Genomic DNA, 24,921 nt, shown 5'->3' on the forward strand with positions numbered 1-24,921 from the left:
AATATGTGCATTCGTCCTCTACGACTTCGTTTAACAGAATTGTAAAAATGATCAATGCTATCGAACCGCCTATGGAAACTATCACTGCGATGATATTGAAGAACAAGGCGAATCCCATCTGAAATAAAAAAATAAGAAATCCATTTCTTTGTCAATATAATTTCAATCGGGAATATTCGGAATTTATAAACTATACTGCTGTCGCTTATCCTGCAGTCGCTGATATAACTTCTAATCACCACGTTAGTCTCTGATATAATAATTGGTATATAATTATATACTGAGGTTGAAAATTCTTTGAAAATTTCGGACTCTGATTAGTCAATCGACACGGATTGTTAACGATGATCACCTGAGCAAATTTTTTCAGAGAAAATAAGGCGTAGAACCAGTACATGGAGTTAAAATTAAAAATCTGCGCTAAAGAACATTGCTTATCTTTATTTTGCATTAATTATTTAGATGAGGTACACCTTCGGCGAATAACTGTTAATAATGATCAAACTGCGATTTTACTATACGTTTGGGGCACGCCATCTTTTCAGGAAACGACCAATAATATTTCATTAGGATTTCAATTTTTGAGGTCGTACTCTCTAAGTGACAAATTCTGAACTAATTAAGCTAAATATATTGGCACGTCAATGCATGAATTTTCTTTTGGCTAATAAGCTGATGCTTGTCCGCAATGTTGGCCACAATAGCGACCTTAAGCAAGTAGGACGCGAACGCGACGACGACGGCTATCAATACAATAGATCATTGAAAAGAAATGAATAATTAAAGACCATGATGGGTTTTAGAAGTCGTCTTCGTTCTGTTTACAACCGGAAAACGTGGTTTTTTACGTCTTGCCTAAACGGGTGCATTTCAGGACCCAGCGAGCCCTATACCTCGAATGAGGCTCGTTAGAATTGTCTTTAAACATAAACACAATGTTCTTAACGCTTTATACTTACTAAATCGATACAATTAATAATATACAACAACAACTTTGCCATAGCATTTATTTAAAAGAGAATTTCAGCCGCGTCGTCGTCGTGTTGCCGTCCTACATGCTTAAGGTCCCTAATTACGGTTCGTAAGAGGTGGACCTATATACTTAAAGGCGTTTAGCTACACGCATGTTACTGATCAAATGTTATCCTGTGTCTAAACCAAAAGGAATAAAGCTTCCCTCTTACCACAATGCTCTTTTTGGTGGCTCCAGCGGCAATAGTGAGTATTCCTGGCACAGCGTACTAAAACGAGAATATTTTATATCGAGTGCCACATTATTATCGTCGGTGGAAACATAGGCAGCCTAAATTTGCGTGATAATTTGAACGCAAGAAATTTTTCAGCTATTTGTCAACATGCTGGTAATGTTCCGCAAATTTAGGACGCCTTTATATGCATGGTGGAATCTGGAATGTAATCAGTTTCTAAGGAGGTTTTTTCTTATCCGGCTATAGTTGATGAGAGTTGTTCGTTGCCATTAAAGCATGGATATTCTTCAATAGTGCCGGCATGAATAATTCATCCCTAGAAAGACCGCAAACGAATGACTTTCTGTGAAGTCTTCATTCAGATGTACACTACAGGACTATCTACAGAAACTCACCATTTATGCGGTTTTCCAATAGGCGACATTTTTCTCGAGTTTTTTTCCTCATTTTTCTTCCGTAGTAGGTTATACTGTGTCTTATAGGAAACTTGAGAAGTGTTTTTGTCCGCGCCCTATTTTAGACAGTCGTTATCCTACATTTGATGCGAAGCTATCTGGGAAGTTCGCCTATTTAACGAATCGGTTTTCCAAGCAATTATACAAAGAATACATAGCTCTGATGCTTAATTATGATTATGCTTATCGAAACGTCCAGAAGAGTTTTTATCCACTTAGTCGTTGTATCACATTCAGTGATGCAATGTTATTAAAACGAGCTGTCACGCTGCCCTTTCAATATAATTTTTTTGAAACATCAGTCACTCAGCTAGTCATGAAGATGTTGAATTCTAATTACTTATAAGCAAGCAACAACGGGGTAGCAATTGTTATTGAGTAAAAGTCGCCGACTGTGTCGTGAATAAAGTTCGGGGTTTTATCAGCTCTTAAAATTGCTTGCACGTTTGTTACAAAGAATGTTCATGAAGTTCCTGAAACTACCGCTATAGAATAGTACATTAAGAACTCAAAATCTCGTTATACGAAGCACTATAGAAGGTAATAAATTTCTTATCTATTACACTATACAATTATGATGCTATTGTGCAGACAACACATCAAAACAATCCACAAAAATGCTGAAATAAAAAGGCTGCCTGACATGCACTACGTTTTAAGGTCGTTTAGAACTGCTTCTGATAAAAATTCTCATTATTCTCGTGTGTGTATTGGCGTATATTTGTCATACGAATATTTCAGCGCGACAATACTTGAAATTCAACGGAGTAAGTATTTCATTATTATTGCATCAACTGTAGCTACTTGAAAATCTCTGAACCGTGGTCGGGAAAATTAGTGTGTTATAACCGCACACTTTATAAGGCCAAATCATTTAGTTTATTGATTTTGATGCCCTCTCCACACGATTTATGGGAGAATAATTATGCTCAATATGTTAAATATTTAGCTTCAACTTCGAAACCGTTTTGGCATGTAGTCTTATTTTCATGATGATGGCCTTTGGGTTTAAACGTTCACACGTCTTCTTCCGGGTTTAGATAGTTTATAGATATATCGATAATATATTATACAGCTGATTCAATTAACGTTGTGCTTCCAAAACCATACACGTTAAACTCTGAGTGCTCAAGGGATCATGGTTTTTTGTTAATTTATATAGGCTTGTTACACTTGGAAATTTGGCTTTGCAAGAATATCCATGACATAATTATATAGAAGCCTCACGTTGCAAAACATACTGCAAGGTAATTTTCTGATTTTAAGGGATTAAAAAGTGTGCTCAGAGTTTAAGTTTTTGAAAGGACAACCGGTCACAACCCTGATTGAATTAGCTGTATAACTGTGTCGCCTTTCACCAGCTAAACGAAGGGTGATCGTCATATTAAAGACGATTCCGAGAGCGCAATCTGATTATTTTTCACCCATATTTTTACCCTAGAAGGAATTTTGCGCTGATTTTGTGAACAAAATTTGCAAATTCTGCCTGTAGGCGCGACGGAATTTAAGCAAAGTCGTGATTAAGAACTGATGGTTAGTTCTCAAATACTTACATAAAGCGACCACAAACCAGCCGTGGCAGCTCTTTCGCCTGACAACTTGCTCGCTGAGACTGCGCCACAGATCACAGTGATGAGAGCAAAACCCAGCATAATACAACCAGTGACTATCGAGCCAACAGCGGTACATCTTGACATTACCATGTTGAAAAATACTGCTCAAACTTTGTGCGAAAAACTAGGTGTGATAAATCTGATTTCCTGCTTCGAAGCGTGCTGTTCAACGAATTCAAACTAGCATTTTTTAACGCTTGACAGTATTGGTGATGATGTCATACACCCACTTGGCCAGAAATGTAAGCGGTGAGGTGTGTGGGCTCATACGGTTCAGTTTTCAGTTCATTATTCAGATCAGTGTCGCTCAATTCAAGAACGAGAATAATGGCGATTGTTTTTACTTTATCAACCAACTACACAATCTACAGATACAGCCTGATCAAAAACTAACAGGTTATAAAATATGAATGTAATAGTCAATAGTATAAAAAACGCACTTCTCGATGCTGGAATGACGTCAGAAGCAAGCACGCTAATCCTTTGCTAATCCGCAAGCAGAAGCGCTAGTGTGACCGCAACCTATATACTTATAAAATCTTTGGACAATCGTTGGGAGATTAATGCGCTAAACCGCTCACACTAAGGGAAAATCATTTTTTCTTTTCACATGACTCATGGAAAAATATGCTCAATATGCTAAATTATAGATTCAACTTCTATTATAAACTAACAGTGTTCGAAACCGTTTTGACGAAAGCGAACATGAGAACACTTGAATTGTGTACACGTAGCTATATAGTCTAATTTTAATGACGATGGCCTTCGGGTTTAAACTTTGAGAAGTTTTCTTCTGTGTTTAGACGGTTTATAGATTGATCGACTATACAGTATATTGTCCTGTCACCAGCTAAACACAGGTTCGTCAAGGTTCCATGAGCACAATATGACAATTTTCTAAGAACGTTTAGTTGTCAAATACTTACATAAAGTGACCACAGTCCGTCCGTGGCAGTTATTTCGCCTGACAACTGTGATTGCTGACTGTGATTGCGCCACAGATCACAGTGATGATGGCAAAACCCAGCATAATACAACCAGTGACTATCGAGCTAACAGCGGTACGTCTTGACATTACCATGTTGAAAAATACCGCTGAAACTTTGTGCAAAATGCTAGTTGTGATAAATCTAACTTCCTGCTTCGAAGCGTGCTGTTCAACGAAATCAAACTAGCATACGGTATTTTAACGCTTGACAGTATTTAACGACAATGATGATGTCATGTGGTAGATACATATTATAAAGAAGTTATTATAATGGTTTTTAGATCAGGAATAAAAACAGAAAGATTGCCAAATCATTACCTGAGTGTTATATTTAGTAACGGTTACATTGTGGGATACAAAATAATATATGCTTGAACACGCAGAAAAAAACGAATCGAGTATATAGGGTAGCTATAAACGCCAATGCATGTGATTGTGATGAACAAGCAATCGCATGAAATCGCGTGAAAACCAAAATAATAGGAACGTACAGATTTAAATAACCATGTTTTTAAGGAGGCCTTTCTTCTCCCCGTATTCTTGGGGTTGACCGTAGCCATAAGCAGGCGGCATTTCTCCAGGGTAACCATGTTGTAAAGACGATGATTGATTGCTGGCAACAACAACTGTACCCCCGGAGGGTTGAACGCTGGCGGTGACCACAACAACTGGATCCTGCAAAGGTATTATATGAACATGGTTGGCTAAGATGTAAGAAACGAAGACCAAACCTGGTCTCAATGAGTCTTCCAGAAGGAGTTGAGCCTACTCTTTTGCGAGATGCCGAACGAGCTCGTGGAAGAAGTATAAAATCTAGTTTTGGTGAGAGCACCGCTACTGAATATGGCAAAGCGTAGGACAAGATATTGAGATATCAGTGATTACAGAAAAGTTTTTTATTGTAGCCATGCACGTGTTCACAGATTTGGTCCGTGACGTGTTTGAAAAACGAGAAAAAAAAACGCAAACGGTTTCAAAACGCTTTACGCATTACAACCGTCGAGGTGACCTGGGGGGAACACTGAAGTGTGAAAAGTATCCTGGATAGAATTTTGCACGAACACAGTGAAATGCAACTGAGAATTAAGTACCCCTGCATGAAGACCACTGAGCTGCTCTGATACTCACCGCAGGAGCACAGCAGGTACCCAGGCAACCAAAGATCGACGCGGTGAAGGTGGTGATAGTCAGAATGATGAAAAAGACAAGACAGACGATGATTAAGATATGAATTGTATCGAAATCTTCGCAGTGCATGTTCCCTGTGGAAAGTAAACAAAAGCTATTTAGAAACAATTTACTGAAATCAACAACAGACTCTTTCGATAATTACACTTAATTACGATAATTAAGTCACAGCGTTATCGTTTTAGATGTAGAACCACCTTAAAATGAGATGGTCTGGGAGCCTCGTTTTAGTGTTAAAGCTTGTTTCCACATATATTGGTCAAAACAAAAAAAATTCTCTTGATTCATGTGTCGCCTTCAAGTCTGTTATATAGTCACCAAAATTTAATGAGACGACGAACATGCACTAACATATGATTTTTTAACAATCATCCTACATGTTTCGGACTAAGATTGTATGATTTAAAACTCACACGATACGGAGTCTGCTTCATCAGATCCGCTACGATATGAACAGGTGCAGATATCTCCGTCGTTCACGCAGACCATATTTTTCTCCTTGACTTCATTTAACAGAATGGTTAAAATGGTCAATGCCGCAGAAGCGCCCAAAGAAACAATCACTGCGATGATGTTGAAGAACAAGGCGAAGCCCATCTAAAATGCATTTAGTATTTAATAAAAAAATGTCCTTATTATATTTATTATAGAAATTTTGTCTCTGACTGAAATTGTGAAGTGTACTACAGCATATTGACCACAACTAACTATACACATGGTCATGACTATGCCTGGTCTCCTGAACTCGCTTAATTAAAGGCGGTTCTCAATTTTTGTTCTCCCATGCACATTCCACTTTCGACAGATGCAAACGAGTGAGCAGTTATGAAATCCTCATAGTATATTTAAGGAGTTCTTTTACAACATCCCTTATCTATGTTAACAATCTAACTTGTTCAATTGATCACATCTATTAAAAGAAAAAAATTGTGTCTAAAATTGCAGCAAAAGTTGCCGGTGAAATTACTTATACAGTCGTCTAAAATCACTAAATACTTAGCAGTCAGCTTGATAAAACAACTTGACAAGGTGATCAGTATATATCGTATACTGACCCAGCGTATATACAAAACGCCACAATTACCGATGATGTAACAGTGGCCACAATTTTCCTTTATTTTAAGCTGGGTAAAGAGCTCGGGTCGGTTGCATGAAAGCTGGATTGCGCTATTCACCGGATAATGTTTTTTAATCGCTTTAAAATCGCCTGTTTTTTGCTATAATTTTGATTAATTCTTAGTATTCCTAAATCGAGTATCTCTTTAATCATTGTTGGTTCTAAAGAAGAAATTTTATCGCTTTTCGAGCATTTTTAGAACGGTTGAAAAAATCACAATTCTGTGCATAGCGGTGCCCAGATTTCATACAACCGGCCCCAGGTTGCCACTAAGCCGAAACGATATATTTTTCCCTTACCACAACACCTCTTTTGGTTGCACCGGCAACAATGGTCAGTGTTCCTGGCACAGCATACTAAAGGCAAAATATTTAACGTTTAATGTCACCAGAAAGTTTCTCAAAGGGGTGCACATTCCGTTTATAACGTCTGGTCACCAAACTTGTACACGACTAGGTATCCCTGGACCCCGACCATTTAATACAGAGTTTGGCGATCTAAAACGGCAACGGCAACACTGTAGCGGTATAAAAATGTATATAATGTGGCATTCGACAAAACACGAGTTAGCATTGTCTGATTTGCCTCTTTAAGTTTCCTTTCTTCGGATGGAAAACATAATTTTTATTGCAAAGGCAATTTTCTGATATTAAGGGATTAAATGGTGCGCTCAGAGTCTAAGGTTTTGAAAAGACAACCGGTCACAACCCTGATTGAATTAGCAAGAAGATGAAGTTGTATGCTGACAACTTATCACGTGCAAGAGAAAGTTTGATCAACCCTGGAATGGTAGTCCTGATGAAGCAACTTAAGCAAAATAAATTGAGTACGCCATTCGACCCAAATCCATTTGTTATCAAAGAGAAGAAAGGAACTATGGTGACAGTCTCTAATGATTTCAAAACCGTGACGCGAAACTTGTCCCATTTCAAAGTCATACCACCAGAGTTACTGAATTCTGAAAGAAACCAGGAAAAGCAAGAAAATGAAGCACTAACTCAAAGCCTGTCATCCATAGTTAATCCTAGTCAAGAAGAAATAACCGAATCGTTAAGAAGATCAAATCGAAAACGAAGACCACCTGTAAGTTGAAGGACTATGTCACAACTATTCGAAGATAAAATAAGTATATATGACTAGATAACATAGGCAATCTATATAGTTTATTTGAACAATCAAAGAAGAAAAGACGAGAGAGTTACGAATAGTTTTGAAAAAAAACTTATTATTTAGGATTGGTTAACTTAGAAAATCATGACACTTTCCAACTAGTATAAAGGATCGTTATAACGTGCAACAAAAGGTTGCATAGTTTTTAAAGTAAGCAAAACAGCAAAGGGTTATTATGGCTCCAGCAACCATAGTGAGTATTCCTGGCACAGCGTACTAAAACGAGAATATTTTAGCTATATCGAGTGCCACATTATTATCGTCGGTGGAAACATAGGCAGCCCAAATTTGCGTGATAATTTGAACGCAAGAAATTTTTTAGCAATTTGTCAACATGCTGGTAATGTTCCGCAAATTTAGGACGCCTATATCTGCATGGTGGAATCTGGAATGTAATCAGTTTTTAAGGAGGTTTTTTCTTATCCGGCTATAGTTGATGAGAGTTGTTCGTTGCCATCAAAGCATGGATATTCTTCATGCAATCGTGCCGTGAATAATTCATCCGTAGCAAGACCGCAAACGAATGACTTTTTTCGAAGTCTTCATTCAGATGTACACGACAGAACTATCTACCTAAATTCATCATTTAGGCGGTTTCCAATAGGCGACATTTTTCTCGAGTTTTTTTCCTCATTTTTCTTCCGTAGCAGGTTATACTGTGTCTTATAGGAAACTTGAGAAGTGCTTTTGCCTGCGCGCTATTTTAGGCAGTCGTTATACTAAATTTGATGCGAAGCTATCTGGGAAGTTTCCCTATTTAACGAATCCGTTTTCCATGCAAGCAATTATACCAAGAACACATAGCTCAGATAATTATTTGGTCAGAAAAATAAACAGACGACGTGTGCTTGTCAAGCATCCGGGGGGGTACAGTTAAAGTTTAAGGCAAGTTGAAAAAAAATTTGAAGACACAAAAATTTAAAGTTTGTTTAAATACCTGTTGAAAGTTTATAGATACCATTTTTATGCGAACGTTTTAAACGCAAATGGGCTAGAATTTGAAGAAGACAGCAAAGGTTAAACCGGTTTTTCAACTTCCCTTAAACTTTACCTTTCCCCCCCGGATGCTTGACGAGCACACGTCGTTTGTTTATTTTCTTGGATTAATCAGGTTTGTTCCTCAAACCGAATTTTATGTACCGCATGGTCCCACGACATTTTTCGGCAAATAGACAAAAATTTTGTACATTTTTTGTGCATTTTCATTTGTTTTTTTAAATATTTTTAATGGAATATTTGTTGTTCGAGTATCTAAAATGTATTTGTGATAATTTATTTGAGGAATTCTCGTTGTTTTGATATGAAATTTTGCGAGTGAAATTCGTATGTATGTTTATATTATTACAAGAGTTTCCATCCTTCTGGTCAAACTTGGAAATTTGGCATTGCAAAAATATCGAAGACATAATTATACAAGCCTCACGATGCAAAACATACTGCAAAGGCAATTTTCTGATTTTAAGGGATTAAAAAGTGCGCTCAGAGTTTAAGTTTTTGAAAGGAAAACCGGTCACAACCCTGATTGAATTAGCTGTATAACTGTGTCGCCTTTCACCAGCTAAACGAAGGGTGATCGTCATATTTAAGACGATTCCGAGAGCGCAATCTGATTATTTCTCAGCCATATTTTTATCCTAGAAGGAATCTTGGGCTGATTTTGTGAACAAAATTTGCAAATTCTGCCTGTAGGCGCGACGGAATTTAAATAAAGTCGTGATGAAGAATGGTTAGTTGTCAAATACTTACATAAAGCGACCATAAACCAGCCGTGGCAGCTCTTTCGCCTGACAACTTTCTCGCTGAGATTGCACCACAGATCACAGTGATGAGAGCAAAACCCAGGATAATACAACCAGAGACTATCGAGCCAACAGCGGTACGTTTTGACATTACCATGTTGAAAAATACTGCTGAAACTTTGTTCAAAAACCAGGTGTTATCAACTCTGACTTCCTGCTTCGCAACCTTGTTGTTCGACGAATTGAATGAGCCAATTGCAGAATCGCAAAGCATCACGGTAGTTAATTACATAGCAGAATTTTTCAATATGGCGATTGTATTTTTCGAAACTGGAATTGTGCTAAACACAAGAAAATTGCAAGAAAACTTTTGTCATTTTTGCTTCGATTGAAGTTTTTACTAAATCTGTACAACTTTTTTCGTGTTTCTACTGCGTCTTGGGGGTTCTACGAGCGACTGCATTTAAAATATTCAAGATAGCGTACAGAGTCATTGAAGCTGGGAAGGAGTTCGATCCACCGTTGTAAGGTACAATTTTTTGAGTAGTTCACAATCAGAAGGTGAGTACTGCATCAAATTATTTTTGTAGTGAGGAACACGTTGTGTTTTTGTGTTTGCCCGAATATTTCAACGATCGGTTTAATAATTGTAGCCGCTCGAGAAGCAAAAATGTTTGCACACTTGACGATCATGAAACAACACATGTTTGATCAAACGTTCTTCAGTTTCACAAACCAAAACACTGAAGTTGTCTGGAGGGAAAAATAAAAACAGTTACTCTTTGAGATACCGAGCTTTCACATTTCAAAGGTTTTGAAATATTTAAAAAGTATTTTTAAGTACTTTTCCCTGCTGTCTAAGTTTCTCCTTGGAGTTTTTAAACAACAACACATTCACGCGAGTCAAATTTTACGCAACGTCGCTCGTTTCGAGCAAATTTTTTAACAGTTAAAACCACATCAAAAATCAGGATGAAACAAACATCAATTTAACGTTTGACGGTATTTAAATACACTGAATAAATAATTTATATTACCTGCTGGTGCACGGATTTATCGGCAGACGTCGAATGGTAAAAGTATCATACCCAACCAGGCGGAAATTATATGTCACATCAGTCATCATTACCGTGAAGAAGATTCTAATTGAAATAGGTCATCTTCATTGTAGTGGTTATCGTCGGTAGAGATGTAAATTGTACTATACATATGTTAACTACCATACCAAAATTTAATCGAATAGGTCCTGGTTTTCGATTGACTCACAGCTAACGGTGAAACTAATGGCACATTACATAATTTGTCACTTTCATTAGTATTCTTTATATAATGTTTCATCCTAATTAGCATTGTGCAAATGCAGCAAATTTATTGCTCGATAACAATGCGGCGTACTTGAAGTAATTCATGTGTTTATCGAAATAGTTAGTGATAAATCATCATCAACGGACAAACATAGACTATATACTTGAAAATCTTTGGACCGTCGTTGGGAGATCCATGTGCTAAACCGCTAACAGTATAAGGGAAAATCATTTTTTCTTTTCACACGACTCACGGAAAAATATGCTCAATATGCTAAATTATAGATTCAACTTCTATTATAAACTGACAGTGTTGGAAACCGTTTTGGCGAAAGCGAACATGAGAACACCTGAATTGTGTACAAATATAGTCTAATTTTGATGACGATGGCCTTCGGGTTTACACTTTGAGAAGTTCTCTTCTGTATTTAGACATATGGTTTAGATTGTTTATAGATTGATCGACTATATATTGTCCTGCCACCAGCTAAACACACTTGACACAGGTTCGTCAAGGTTCCATGAGCACAATAAATTATGACAATTTTCTAAGAACGTTTAGTTGTCAAATACTTACATAAAGCGACCACAAACCAGCCGTGGCAGCTATTTCGCCTGCCGGACAACTTGCTGACTGAGATTGCGCCACAGATCACAGTGATGATGGCAAAACCCAGCATAATACAACCAGTGACTATCGAGCTAACAGCGGTACGTCTTGACATTACCGCTGAAACTTTGTGCAAAAAACTAGTTGTGATAAATCTGACTTCCTGCTTTGAGGCGTGCTGTTCAACGAATTCCAACTAGCATATCTTAACCCTTGACAGTATTTAACGACGATGATGATGTCATACACCACACATGGCCAGATATGTAAGCGGTGAAGTGTGTTGGCTCATACGGTTCAGTTTTCAGTTCATTATTTAGATTAGTGTTGCTCAATTCGAGAAATACAGTATGGAGATTGTTTTTACAACCAATCTAATAATTATATAGTCAATAGTATAAAAAAACCCACTTATAAATGTTGGCGACGCCGCTTACTTCGAATACGTATATACTGATATTCTTGAATTTTTATGTTTTAAGTTTTGAATTGTATCATACAGCAAAAGCTAATTAAAACAATTTCCGTGTTTCTGTCAGGGTTTCTACAACTTATTTGCATATGACGTCCTATATATTATAAAAGAAAATAATGGCGATCAAAAATTTCTCAGCTGAAATGATGAACTTCATCGAGTTACGTAACACATTTACATTCTTTTCACGATTCTAAAATGCGATGATATAATAAAGCTAGAGCATTTACGAGCGAGATATGACATGCACATTTGCCGATACCCGCGCGCAACGAGCAGAAAAGTAAACTGTAAGGTACCTAATATCATTAATGTGTTAGGAATAAGTACACTTTCCCCCACTCGATGACCATCATAATATATTCTTTCTCGGGAACATACTTGGGCATCTCGAATTACCCTCAATTGGATTCCCAAATTAGCGTTAAGTCGTTTCTCAAATGAAAAGAAAAAAATGACCACCGTTTCCCATTAAACGGATAAAACTATAACAGTTTAGTACGATTATCGAACTTTATTGATTATTACTTCGTTATAAAAGAGTAATAATAACAGAAATAAAAACAAATTAAAACAGAAAGATTGCCAAATCATTACTTGAGTGTTATATTTAGTAACGGTTACATTGTGGGATACAAAATATATGCTTGAACACGCAGAAAGAAACGAATGGAATATATAGGGCAGCTTTAAACGCCAGTGCATGTGATTGTGATGAACAAGTAATTGCGTGAAATCGCGTGAAAATCAAGATAATAGGAACAGATTCAAATAACCATGTTATTAACGAGGCCTTTCTTGTCCCCGTATTCTTGGGGTTGGCCGTAGCCATAAGCAGGCGGCATTCCTCCAGGGTAACCATGTTGGAAAGACGACGATTGATTACTGGCAACAACAACTGTACCCCCGGGGGGTTGATCGCCGGCGGTGACCACAACAATTGGATCCTGCAAAGGTATTATAATTATGAAGATGGTTGGCTAAGAAGTAAGAAACGAAGACCAAACCGGGTCTCTTTGAGTCTTCCAGCAAGAATTAAGCCTACTCTTTTCCGTGCTCGTGGAAGAAGTATAAAATCTAGTTTTGGTGAGAGCACCGCTACTGAATATGGCAAAGCGTAGAACAAGATATTGAGATTACAGTGATTACTGAAGAGCTTTTTCTTGGGGCTATGCACGTGTTCACAGAGTCGGTCCGTGACGTGTTTGAAAACGCATTACGTCATCAACCTTCGAGGTGACCTTGGGGCAACAGAAGTGTGAAAAGAATCCTGGGTAGAATTTTGCACGCGCACAGTGAAACGCAACTGAGAAGTACCCCTGCATGAAGACCAAGCTGCTCTGATACTCACCGTGGGAGCACAGCAGGTACCCAGGCAACCAAAGATCGACGCGGTGAAGGTGGTGATAGTCAGAATGATGAAAAAGACAAGGCAAACGATAGTTAAGATATGAATTGTATCGAAATCTTCGCAGTGCATGTTCCCTGTGGAAAGTAAAGAAAAGCTATTTAGAAACAATTTACTGAAATCAACAATAGACCCTTTCGATAATTACACATAATTACGATAATTAAGTTACAGCGTTATCGTTTTAGATTTAGAACCACCTTGAATGAGATGGTTTGGGAGCTTCGTTTAGTGTTATAGCTTGTTTCCACATTTATTGGTCAAAACAAAAAAATCCTTTTGATTCATGTGTCGAAGAAGGGTGTTTTGCGCGTGGCTAGTGAAAGTGAAACTTGAAATCCATTTCATCTAAGCTGGCTTTAAATTTAAAAGGTAATGTGGTGTCGTAATTACTGAAAGGGTGGAGGGATTTCAAGTGAGACACAGTGGAACCCATTAAATGATTTGATAATTCACCTATTTTTCTCTCTAGAATTTTCCCTTAATTAGCGCTGCGAACTCTCTCGGAGGCTCTTTTTCGCGGTCGAAGTGGAATCATTTCTTCTTCAAGTCGGTTAGTCACCAAAATTTAATGAGACGACGAACATGCACTAATATATGATTTTTTAACAATCGTCCTACAGGTTTCTGACTAAGATTGTAAGATTTAAAACTCACACGATACGGAGTCTGAACAGGTGCAGGTATCTCCATGGCTCACGCAGACCAAGTTTTCATCCTTGACTTCATTTAACAGAATGGTTAAAATGGTCAATGCCACTGAAGCGCCCAGAGAAACAATCACTGCGATGATATTGAAGAACAAGGCGAAGCCCATCTAAAATGCATTTAGTATTTTGAAAATAAAAAAATATCCTTATTATATTTATTATAGAAATTTCGACTCTGACTGAATTTGGGAAGTGTACTACAGCACTTCCCAAATTACACATGGTCATAATTATGCATAGTCTCCTGCGCTAACTCGCTTAATTAAAGGTGGTTCCCATTTTTTGTTTCCCGAAATTCCACTTTCGACAGATGCAAACGAGTGAACAGTTCTGAAATGCTCATAGTATATTTAAGGAGTTCTTTTACAACATCCCTTATCTATGTTAACAATCTAACTTGTCCAATTGATCACATCTATCAAAAGAAAAATATTGTATCTAAAAATGACAGCAGTTGAAATTACTAAATCTTTAAATACTTAGCAGTCAGCTTAATAAAACATCTTGACAAGGTGATCAGTATATATCGTATACTGACCCGGCGTGTATACAATATGCCACAATTACCGATGATGTAACAGTGGCCACAATTTTCCTTTATTCTAAGCTGCGTAAAGACCTCGGGCCGGTTGTATGAAAGCCGGATAGCGCTATCCACCGAATAATGTTTTTCAATTGCTTTAAAATCGCCCGTTTTTTGCTATAATTTTGATTAATTCTTAGTATTCCGAAATCGAGGATCTCTTTAATCATTTTTTGGTTCTAAAGAAGAAATTTAATCGCTTTTCGAGCACTTTTAGAACGGCTGAAAAAGTCACTATCCTGTGGATAGCTGGATAGCGGTATCCGCAGATTTCATACAACCGGCCCCAGGCCCACCGGCCACTAAGCCGAAACGATATATTTTTCTCTTACCACAACACTTCTTTTGGTTGCGCCGGCAACAATGGTCAGTATTCCTGGCACAGCATACTAAACGCAAAATAATTAACGTTTAATTTCACCAGAAAGTTTCTCAAAGGGATGCATATTCCGTTTAAAACGGCTGATCATCGAACTTGTACCCGCGAGTAGGTATCCCTGCATGGAACCCGACCATTTAATACAGAGTTTGGTGGATTAAAAGGTGCGCTCAGAGTTTAAGATTTTGAAAAGACAACCGGTCATGCACAACACTGGTTGAATTAGCAAGAAGATGAAGTTGTATGTTGACAACTTATCACGTGCAAGAGAAAGTTTGATCAACCCTGGAATGGAAGTCCTGATGAAGCAACCTAAGCAAAATAAATTGAGTACGCCATTCGACCCAAACCCATTTGTTATCAAAGAGAAGAAAGGAACTATGGTGACAGTCTCTAATGATTTCAAAACCGTGACGCGAAACTCATCTCATTTCAAAGTCATACGACCAGAGTTACTGAATCCTGAAAGAAACCAAGAAAAGAAAGAAAATGAAGCACTAACACCGAGCCCTAGTCCATAGTTAATCCTAGTAAAGAAGAAATAACCGAATCGTTAAGAAGATGAAATCGACAAAGAAGACCACCTGTGAAGTTGAAGGACTATGTCACAACTATTCGAAGATAAAATAAGTATATATGACTAGATAACATAGGCAATCTTTAAAGTTTATTTGAACAATCAAAGAAGAAAAGACAGAAAAATATTCTAGATAGTAATTTTGAGTTTGAGAGATACGGATAGTTTTGAAAAAAAACCTTATTATTTAGGATTGGTTACATTAGAAAATCATGACACTTTCCAACTAGTATAAAGGATCGTGGACGTGCAACAAAAGGTTGTATAGTTTTTACAGTAAGCAAAGCAGCAAAGGGTTATTATGGCTCTAGCAACAATAGTGAGAGATTCCTGGCACAGCGTACTAAAACGAGAATATTTTATATCGAGTGCCACATTGTTATCGTCGGTGGAAACATAGCAGCCCAAATTCGCGCGAGAAAATTTTCAGCAATTTGTCAACATGCTGGTAATGTTCCGCAAATTTAGGACGCCTTTATATGCATGGTGGAATCTGGAATGTAATCAGTTTTCAAGGAGGTTTTTTCTTATCGGGCTATAGTTGATGAGAGTTGTTCGTTGCCATTAAAGCATGGATATTCTTCATGCAATCGTGCCGGCATGAATAATTCATCCGTAGCAAGACGGCAAACGAATGACTTTCTGCGAAGTCTTCATTCAGATGAACACTACAGAACTATCTACCTAAACTTATCATTTAGGCGGTTTCCAATATAGGCGACATTTTTCTCGAGTTTTTTTTTCCTCATTTTTCTTCCGTAGTAGGTTATACTGTGTCTTATAGGAAACTTGAGAAGTGTTTTTGCCCGCTATTTTAGGCAGTCGTTTTACTACATTTGATGCTAATCTATCTGGGAAGTTTGTCTATTTAATGAATCCGTTTTCGACGCAATTGTACAAAGAATACGTAGCTCAGATGCTTAATTATATGTTTATGCATGCTTATCGAAACGTCGAGAAGTGTTTTAAACTGTTTTTATCCATTTTAGTCGTCGTATCACACTCAGTGATGCAAAGTTATTAAATTGAGCTATCGCCGCCTTTTCAATACTTTGGAACTTACAAGTTGACCTTCCTATAAGTAAACCATCAGTCACTCAGCTGGTCGATATGCAAATATTTGAGGCTAAATTGTCATTAGTGCTATCAAGAAAACAAAGAAAACAAAAGGCAAAGACAAAGGAAACAAAGAACTAGTGTGATGTTGTTTGGCCTCAAATATGCAGCTATCTATACCAGCCCTGCTAGTCATGCAGATGTTAAATTTTAAATCAATTACTTATAAGCAACAACTGTTATTGAATAAAAGTCGCCGACCGTGTCGTGAATAAAGTTCGTGGTTTTATCAGCTCTTAAAATTGCTTGCACTTTGTTACAAAAAAATGTTCATGAAGTTTCTGAAACTACCGCTATACATAATTAACTTATATAATTATTAAGAACTGAAAATCTCGTTATATGAAGCACTAGACGTGATATATTTCTTATCTATTACACTATACAATTATCGATGCTATTGTGCACAAAACACATCAAAACAACCGACAAAAATGCTAAAAGGAAAAGTCTGCCTGCATGACATGCGACTACGTTTCAAGGTCGTTTCGAACTGCTTCTGATAAAAATTCTCATAATTCTCGTGTGTGCATGTGTATTGGCGTAGATTTGTTATAATTATACGAATATTTATACATGAAATTGAGTAAACATTTCATTATTATTGCATCAACTGTACTTGAAAATCTCTGAACCGTCGTCGGGAAAATTAGTGTGTTATAACCTCACACTTTATAAGGCAAAATCATTTAGTTTATCGATTAGACGCCATTTCCACACAATTTATGGGAAAGTATGCTCAATATGTTTCAATTTAGCTTCAACTTCAAAACCATTTTGGCATGTAGTCTTATTTTCATGATGATGGCCTTTGGGTTTAAACGTTCAGAGGTTTTCTTCCGGGTTTATAGATAGTTTATAGATATATCGATTATATATTACAGCTGATTCAATTAACGTTGTCCTTCCAAAACCAAGAACGTTAAACTCTGACTGCTCAAGGGATCATGGTTTTTTGTTAATTTAGGCTTGTCACACTTGGAAATTTGGCATTGCTAAAATATCGAAGACATATAGAAGCCTCGCGATGCAAAACATACTGCAAAGGCAATTTTCTGTTTTTAAGGGATTAGAAGGTGCGCTCAGAGTGTAAGCTTTTGAAAGGACAACCGGTCACAACCCTGATTGAATTAGCTGTATTGCCTTTCACCAGCTGAACGAAGGGTGATCGTCATATTAAAGACGATTCCGAGAGCGCAATCTGATTATTTCTCACCCATATTTTTACCCTAGAAGGAACCTTGCGCTGATTTTGTGAACAAAATTTGCAAATTCTGTCTGTAGGCGCGACGGAATTTAAGCAAAGTCGCGATTAAGAATGGTTAGTTGTCAAATACTTACATAAAGCGACCACAAACCAGCCGTGGCAGCTATTTCCCCTGACAACTTGCTCGCTGAGACTGCGCCACAGATCACAGTGATGATGGCAAAACCCAACATAATACAACCAGTGACTATCGAGCCAACAGCGGTACATCTTGACATTACCATGTTGAAAAATATTGCTGAAACTTTCTGCAAAAAACTAGGTGTGATAAATCTGATTTCCTGCTTTGAAGCGTGCTGTTCAACGAATTCAAACTAGCATTTTTTAACGCTTGACAGCATTGGTGATGATGTCATACACCCACTTGGCCAGAAATGTAAGCGGTGAGGTGTGTGGGCTCATACGGTTCAGTTTTCAGTTCATTATTCAGATCAGTGTCGCTCAATTCGAGAACGAGAATAATGGCGATTGTTTTTACTTTATCAACCAACTACATGCACAATGTACAGATACAGCCTGATTAAAAACTAACAGGTTATAAAATATGAATGTAATTGTTAATAGTATAAAAAACCCACTTATCAATGCTGGCGAAGCCACTTAGTCCGAATACGTATCAATATTGAAATTTATATTTTGGATTTATCAAAGCAACAGCTAATTAAAACAATTTCTGTGTTTCTGACTTCCGTGATACAGTTATAGAAACACGCTTGGCAGTTTGGGAGAACAAGAAATAATCAGTGGGAAAACCTGCTCGTGGGGCGAGTTTTTCGAATTCTCCCAAACTCCCACGTTCTTCCTATAACTATAGGGAAAATGTTTTCTATTTCTTTTATAATATATAACTCAAGAAAAAGACTTTGTACAAATATTATAATTCAGTCAATTACAAGTTTTCATTACATTACTTCGCTTTTCAATTTCGGGGGGAAAAGTCCCGTGTTTCTTTACATACAAACACGCTTCTCGACCAATCAGCACGCGTGTACTATAAATGTTATATTATAAAAGAAAGTAATGGCGATCAAAAATCTCTTTGCTAAAATGATGAATTTCATCGCGTTACGTAACACATTTACATGTCTCTTCACGACTCTAAAATCCGATGTTAATAAAGCTAGAGCATTTACGGGCGAGATATGACATGCACATTTGCCTATACCCGCGCGCAACGAGCAGAAACGTAAACTGTAAGGTACCTGATATCAGTAATATGCTAGGAATATGTACACTTTCCCATTCGATGACCATCATCAAATATTCTTTCTCGGGAACATACTTGGGCATCTCGAATTACTCTCAAATTTTCAGTGATTAAAGATCAATAAAATTGATGATCTTTTGGACGTGGACAAACACGACTTCTCAATTGTGGGTTAAATACAAAGCAGATTTTAATGATTCCCCTCTCTTTTCTTAGAGGCGACTCCATATTGGATTCCCAAATCAGCCCTAATTAAGTCGTTTTCTCCAATGAAAAGAAAAAAATTGACTGCCGTTTCCCATTACGATTATCGAACTTTTTTCATTATCACTTCGTTATAAAAGAGGTAGATACATATTATAAAGAAGGTATCACAATGGCTGTTCGATCAGGAATAAAAACAGAAAGATTGCCAAATCATTATCTGAGTGTTTTATTTAGTAACGGTTACATTGTGGGATACAAAATATATGCTTGAACACGCAGAAAGAAACGAATGGAATATATAGGGCAGCTATAAACGCCAATGCATGCGATTGTGATGAACAAGCAATCGCATGAAATCGCGTGAAAATCAAGATAATAGGAACAGATTCAAATAACCATGTTATTAACAAGGCCTTTCTTGTCGCCGTACTCTTGGGGTTGGCCGTGGCCATAAGCAGGCGGCATTCCTCCAGGGTAACCATGTTGGAAAGACGACGATTGATTGCTGGCAACAACAACTGTACCCCCGGGGGGTTGAACGCCGGCGGTGACCACAACAATTGGATCCTGCAAAGGTATTATAATTATGAAGATGTTTGGCGAAGAAGTAAGAAACGAAGACCAAACCGGGTCTCTTTGAGTCTTCCAGCAGGAATTGAGCCTACTCTTTTCCGTGCTCGTGGAAGAAGTATAAAATCTAGTTTTGGCGAGAGCACCGCTACTGAATATGGCAAAGCGTAGAACAAGATATTGAGATTTCAGTGATTACTGAAGAGCTTTTTCTTGGGGCCATGCACGTGTTCACAGAGTCGGTCCGTGACGTGCTTGAATAACGAGAAAATGGTTTAAAAACGCATTACGTCATCAACCTTTGAGGCGACCTGGGGGCAAGTGAAACGCTACTGACAAGTACCCCTGCATGAAGACCAAGCTGCTATCATACTCACCGCAGGAGCACAGCAGGTACCCAGGCAACCAAAGATCGACGCGGTGAAGGTGGTGATGGTCAGAATGATAAAAGCGACAAGGCAAACGATGATTAAGATATGAATTGTGTCGAAATCATCGCAGTGCATGTTCCCTGTAGAAAGTAAAGAAAAACCTATTTAGAAAAAAATTACTAAAATCAACATTACCAGAAATTTGCGACATGATAATTTGCATGTATACTAATTTGCATTTAACTTTCAGTATAATGGCCTTCAACTTTTACTATTAAATACATATAGTAAATATACAAAACCTAAAAATGCCGTTGTCCTATAGCCCTTGCCCACTGTTTGCCGACCTCTAGATCGGTAGAGCAGCTGTTTAGAAACGTTTTGGTGACAGGATTTTTTAGCTTGGGCATTTCTGCATTCGGCCAAATTTAAAAATATATTGCTCAAAGTTTTGTCCGTGTGCTGTCCACGAACTTATAAAATCGCTCACATTGATTCGAATATTTCGATTCAGGTAGTTGATGAATTGACGTATAATGTACCCAAAAAAATTGTTTAAGATATTATCTTTCGTATTTGTGTATAAACTTTTCTATACGGCTCGGATTTTTACTGCAATCACTTTAAAAAATATTATCAGTCTTGTCTGGAACTTGAACAATACGAAGGCTATATACACATTTGTTCACAATCATTTGGCCGAACGTAGAAATACCTAAGGAAAGTAATTCGATCGTTAAAACGTTGGGAAACGGCTGTTCTATTGATCCAGAGGTCGGCAAACAGTGGGCAAGATCTAGGTCAACGGCATTTTTAGGTTTTGTATATTTACTATATGTATTTTATAGTGAAAGTTGAAGGCCATTATGCTGAAAGTTAAATGCAAATTAGTATACATGCAAATTATCATGTCGCAAATTTCTGGTAATGACAATAGACCCTTTCGATAATTACACCTAATTACGATAATTAAGTCACAGCGTACGCTATCGTTTTAGATTTAGAACCACTTTAAATTAGATAGTCTGGGAGCCTCGTTTTAGTGTTACAGCTTTTTTCACGTTTATTGCTCAAAATAAAAAAAATCCTCTTGACTCATGAGTGGAATAAGGGTGTTTTGCACGCGGCTAGTCAAAGTGAAACTTTTAAAAGCAAATGTGGTGTCGTAAAAGGGTGAAAGGATTTCAATTGAGACACAGTAGAATCCACAATAATATGATAATTCACATATTTTTCTCTCTAGAATTTTCTCTTAATTTTTTTTCTTCTTGACATCAAATTTATGAACGACGAACACTAACATATGATTTTTTAACAATCGTTTTACAGCTTTCTGACCAAGATTGTATTATTTAAAACTCACACGATACGGAGTCTACTTCACCAGATCCGCTGCGATATAAACAGGTGCAGGTATCTCCGTGGTACGTGCAGAGCATATTTCCATCCTTGACTTCATTTAAGAGAATGGTTAAAATGGTCAATGCCGCTGAAGCGCCCAGAGAAACAATCACTGCGATGATATTGAAGAACAAGGCGAAGCCCATCTAAAATGCATTTAGTATTTTTGAAAATAAAAAATCATCATTATATTTATTATAGAAATTTTGACTCTGACTGAGATTGTGAAGTGTACTACAGCATATTGACCACAACTAACTATACACATGGTCATAACTATGCATAGTCTCCTGCGCTAACTCACTTAAGGGCGCTTCGCAATTTTTGTTCTCCGACTTTCCACTTTCGACAGATGCAAACGAGTCAACAGTTATGAAATGCTCATAGTATATGATATTTAAGGGGTTCTTTTACAATATCTAAGTTACCCATTCGATCACATCTATCAAAAGAAAAAAAATTGTATCTAAAATCGCAACAAAAGTTGCCGGTAAAATTACTTATAGATATAGTCTAAAATATTAATCACTTATTACTTGCAGTCAGCTTGATAAAACTTCAGTATATATCGTATACTGACCCGGCGTACATACAGTACGCTACAATTGCCGATGATATTACAGTGGCCACAATTTTCCTCAGTTATTTTAAGCCGGTTGTATGAAAGCCGGGTAGCGCTATCCATCGGATAGTAGTTTTTTTAATCGCTATAAAATCGCCCGTTGTTTGCTGTGACTTTGATTCAATCTTAGTATTCCTAAATCGAGGATCTCTCTAATCATTGTCGGTTCTAAAGAAGAAATGTTATCGCTTTTCGAGCATTTTTAGAACGGTTGAAAAAATCACTATCCTGTGAATAGCTGGATTGCTGTACCTGGATTTCATACAACCGGCCCCAGGTTGCCACTAAGTCGCAACGAAATACTTTTCCCTTACCACAACACCTCTTTTGGTTGCGCCGGCAACAATGGTCAGTATTCCTGGCACAGCATACTAAAGGCAAAATATTTAACATTTTTAAAATATCACCAGAAAGTTTCCCAAAGGGGTGCATATTCAGTTTAAAACGGCTGGTCAACTTGTAGCCGCGACTAGGTATCCATTTAATAGAGAGTTTGGCGATCTAAAACGGCAACGGCAATGACAACAGTCACAACACTGCAGCGGTAAAAATACATTCACTTTAATATAATGGCATTCAAGGAAAATACGAGTTAGCATTGACTTCATTTGCCTCTTTAAGTTTCCTCTCTCCCTCTTAAACCGTTATTAAATATTATGAATAAAGTTGATCAACACATCAACTGGTCAGCCACCGTCACATTGGGCGGTGAAAATCACAATGCAGTTTCAGCAACTACGACAACGTGCAATTTTTAAAACCACGTAATTCACACTTTCATTTGTCCTCTTTCTTTTGTCGTCCACTGTTGGTGAGCACTTTGCGGTAATGCCTGGTTCCATTAAAGCCCTGCACACGCTGGGCGATTCACTAACGCGACGCGAATTTTTCATTTTTAGAAACGAATAAAATCAATTCTGAATGAACATTTTCAGAGCTATCGGTACCAGACCAGTCAAAATGTACCATCAATCGGTAATGGACGATTGTCATCGCACTACGTATTTCTCATCGGTGATAATGACTCGTTCACGAAAATTACGATTTAATGGAAACCGGGCTTAATGCATGAGCTAGATCTCTGTGCATGATGACGAAATGTAATAGTTTTAATATGTGACTGGTAAGTGTTACGGCAGTGCTTTGGCGAATTCTACACGACTATATATCAATAGTATACTGCATTACTAAAGTATTTTTACCACATGCTAATTATGGCGGGGGAGGTGGGCGATAAAACATTAACAGAATGTAAAGAATTAGTGCATGTAATGGAGATCGTGCATGATTATACGAAAATGCCCTGCTCCCCAATATTATCGTTATGCTGGTTATAATAGTGGTTATAATGATTGATATATATAGTGTGTATAAAAGTAAACTAAAGTGCCGTTTCCAAGTCTTAAATTAATATTATTCCATATTAAAAGAAAACAAGAAAAGACGCCCAACCGCGACGTGATTAATTTCGTTGTGATGACAGTTGCTACACGTATAGCTATATAATATTACTGGCGTTGAAATTGTTCTTGTAACTTCTGAAACCCTTTCTTTCATTTGATATATTAACTACAAACTCAATGGTCATTTATATATAGTTGAAAGTTGAAGGGCCGATTAATTGATTTCCCTTTGAAACAATGCGACTATGATACTAACATATTTAATTTCCGGCCTTTGCAGAGCCCAAATTTCAAAACACAACAACAAGCGCACACAATAAATAGAATTGCTTGGCGTGTATGGCCACCGCTTCTGATTTTTAGACATCGTCCCGATGATACTTCCTCGACAGATATTTAATGTTCGTTTAAAAGAAAAACAACAGCGTTACCTTACATCATGCTCGTTTCTATGTTTATGGGCGTCTTTCACAATTCTTGTTTAATTCCACAAATTCCGGAGAAGGCTTTATGTTATGGCATGCAATGTTATGTTATGTTATATGTATATAGATTAGGACTGCTTTAATTTCATGAAAATGATGAGAGGGAAAACTCGATTGCTAAAATTCTTGGTATTTCAGATAATGGAATTGGTTAAGAAACCTTTATTAGCTGTCATTATACAAATACTTACATAAAGCGACCACAGACCGGCTGAGGCAGCTATCTGGCCTGACAATTTGCTTGCTATAATCGCGCCACAGATCCCAATGACGACAGCAAAACCCAGCAATATACAACCAGTTATTATCGAGCCAACAGCGGTACTTCTTGACATTGCCATGTTGAACTGAATTTGTTCCACGAATTATAATTTAAGCTATTATTGGCATGATGAAACTACTGGATGCTGATTGGTTGAAGGAAGCAATAAAAGTTATTTGTATAATTATACTGCGGCCGAGTGTTTAAAAGCCGGTGCGCTCAACCTTGGTTAATTAATTCTTTCATCACTTTTCTAAACTCTTGGTTATGAAATATAACATTAATCTTTTTTCCATAAATGTTTCCTGCATGGAGATAAGTTATGCCCATCCAATAGAAGTCTTATTTCTGCAAATTTTGAAACGAAAAGCGGTGCAGAGGCATATAAAGCAAAACAATGGATGATCTAAAGCCTTTTAACAACCTGCCTCGGCAATAATTTTTTCTTCAAAATCCATATTATGGAATAGTATGTAATAGTATGGA

General features: G+C 37.4%; 2 protein-coding genes and 1 long non-coding RNA gene across 3 annotated transcripts; all 3 read right to left on the reverse strand.

The window, feature by feature from the left end:
- On the reverse strand, positions 1 to 3,341 carry LOC114534691. The gene is made up of 3 exons (XR_003688155.1): positions 3,217 to 3,341; positions 1,185 to 1,241; positions 1 to 118 (listed from the first exon to the last, which is right to left on the reverse strand). It is a non-coding gene; the product is annotated as an uncharacterized LOC114534691 (long non-coding RNA).
- Positions 3,342 to 12,429: 9,088 nt separating this feature from the next.
- On the reverse strand, positions 12,430 to 18,210 carry LOC114534695. Its single transcript, XM_028556165.1, has 5 exons — positions 17,982 to 18,210; positions 14,901 to 14,957; positions 13,933 to 14,092; positions 13,219 to 13,352; positions 12,430 to 12,814 (listed from the first exon to the last, which is right to left on the reverse strand). Exons 1-5 carry the CDS (start codon positions 18,129 to 18,131, stop codon positions 12,635 to 12,637), a joined length of 681 nt encoding a protein of 226 aa, XP_028411966.1. The 5' UTR covers positions 18,132 to 18,210; the 3' UTR covers positions 12,430 to 12,634.
- A 1,321-nt stretch (positions 18,211 to 19,531) lies between these two features.
- Positions 19,532 to 24,556, reverse strand: LOC114534684. The gene is made up of 5 exons (XM_028556158.1): positions 24,365 to 24,556; positions 22,600 to 22,656; positions 21,626 to 21,809; positions 20,269 to 20,402; positions 19,532 to 19,888 (listed from the first exon to the last, which is right to left on the reverse strand). The coding sequence occupies exons 1-5, from the start codon at positions 24,512 to 24,514 to the stop codon at positions 19,709 to 19,711; spliced, it is 705 nt and encodes a 234-aa protein (XP_028411959.1). The 5' UTR covers positions 24,515 to 24,556; the 3' UTR covers positions 19,532 to 19,708.
- Between the last annotated feature and the right edge of the window lie 365 nt (positions 24,557 to 24,921).

This window comes from Dendronephthya gigantea, unplaced genomic scaffold, assembly GCF_004324835.1.
Source record: "Dendronephthya gigantea isolate DGI-Jeju-01 unplaced genomic scaffold, DenGig_1.0 000104F, whole genome shotgun sequence".
NCBI classification, from domain to species: Eukaryota; Metazoa; Cnidaria; class Anthozoa; order Malacalcyonacea; family Nephtheidae; genus Dendronephthya; species Dendronephthya gigantea.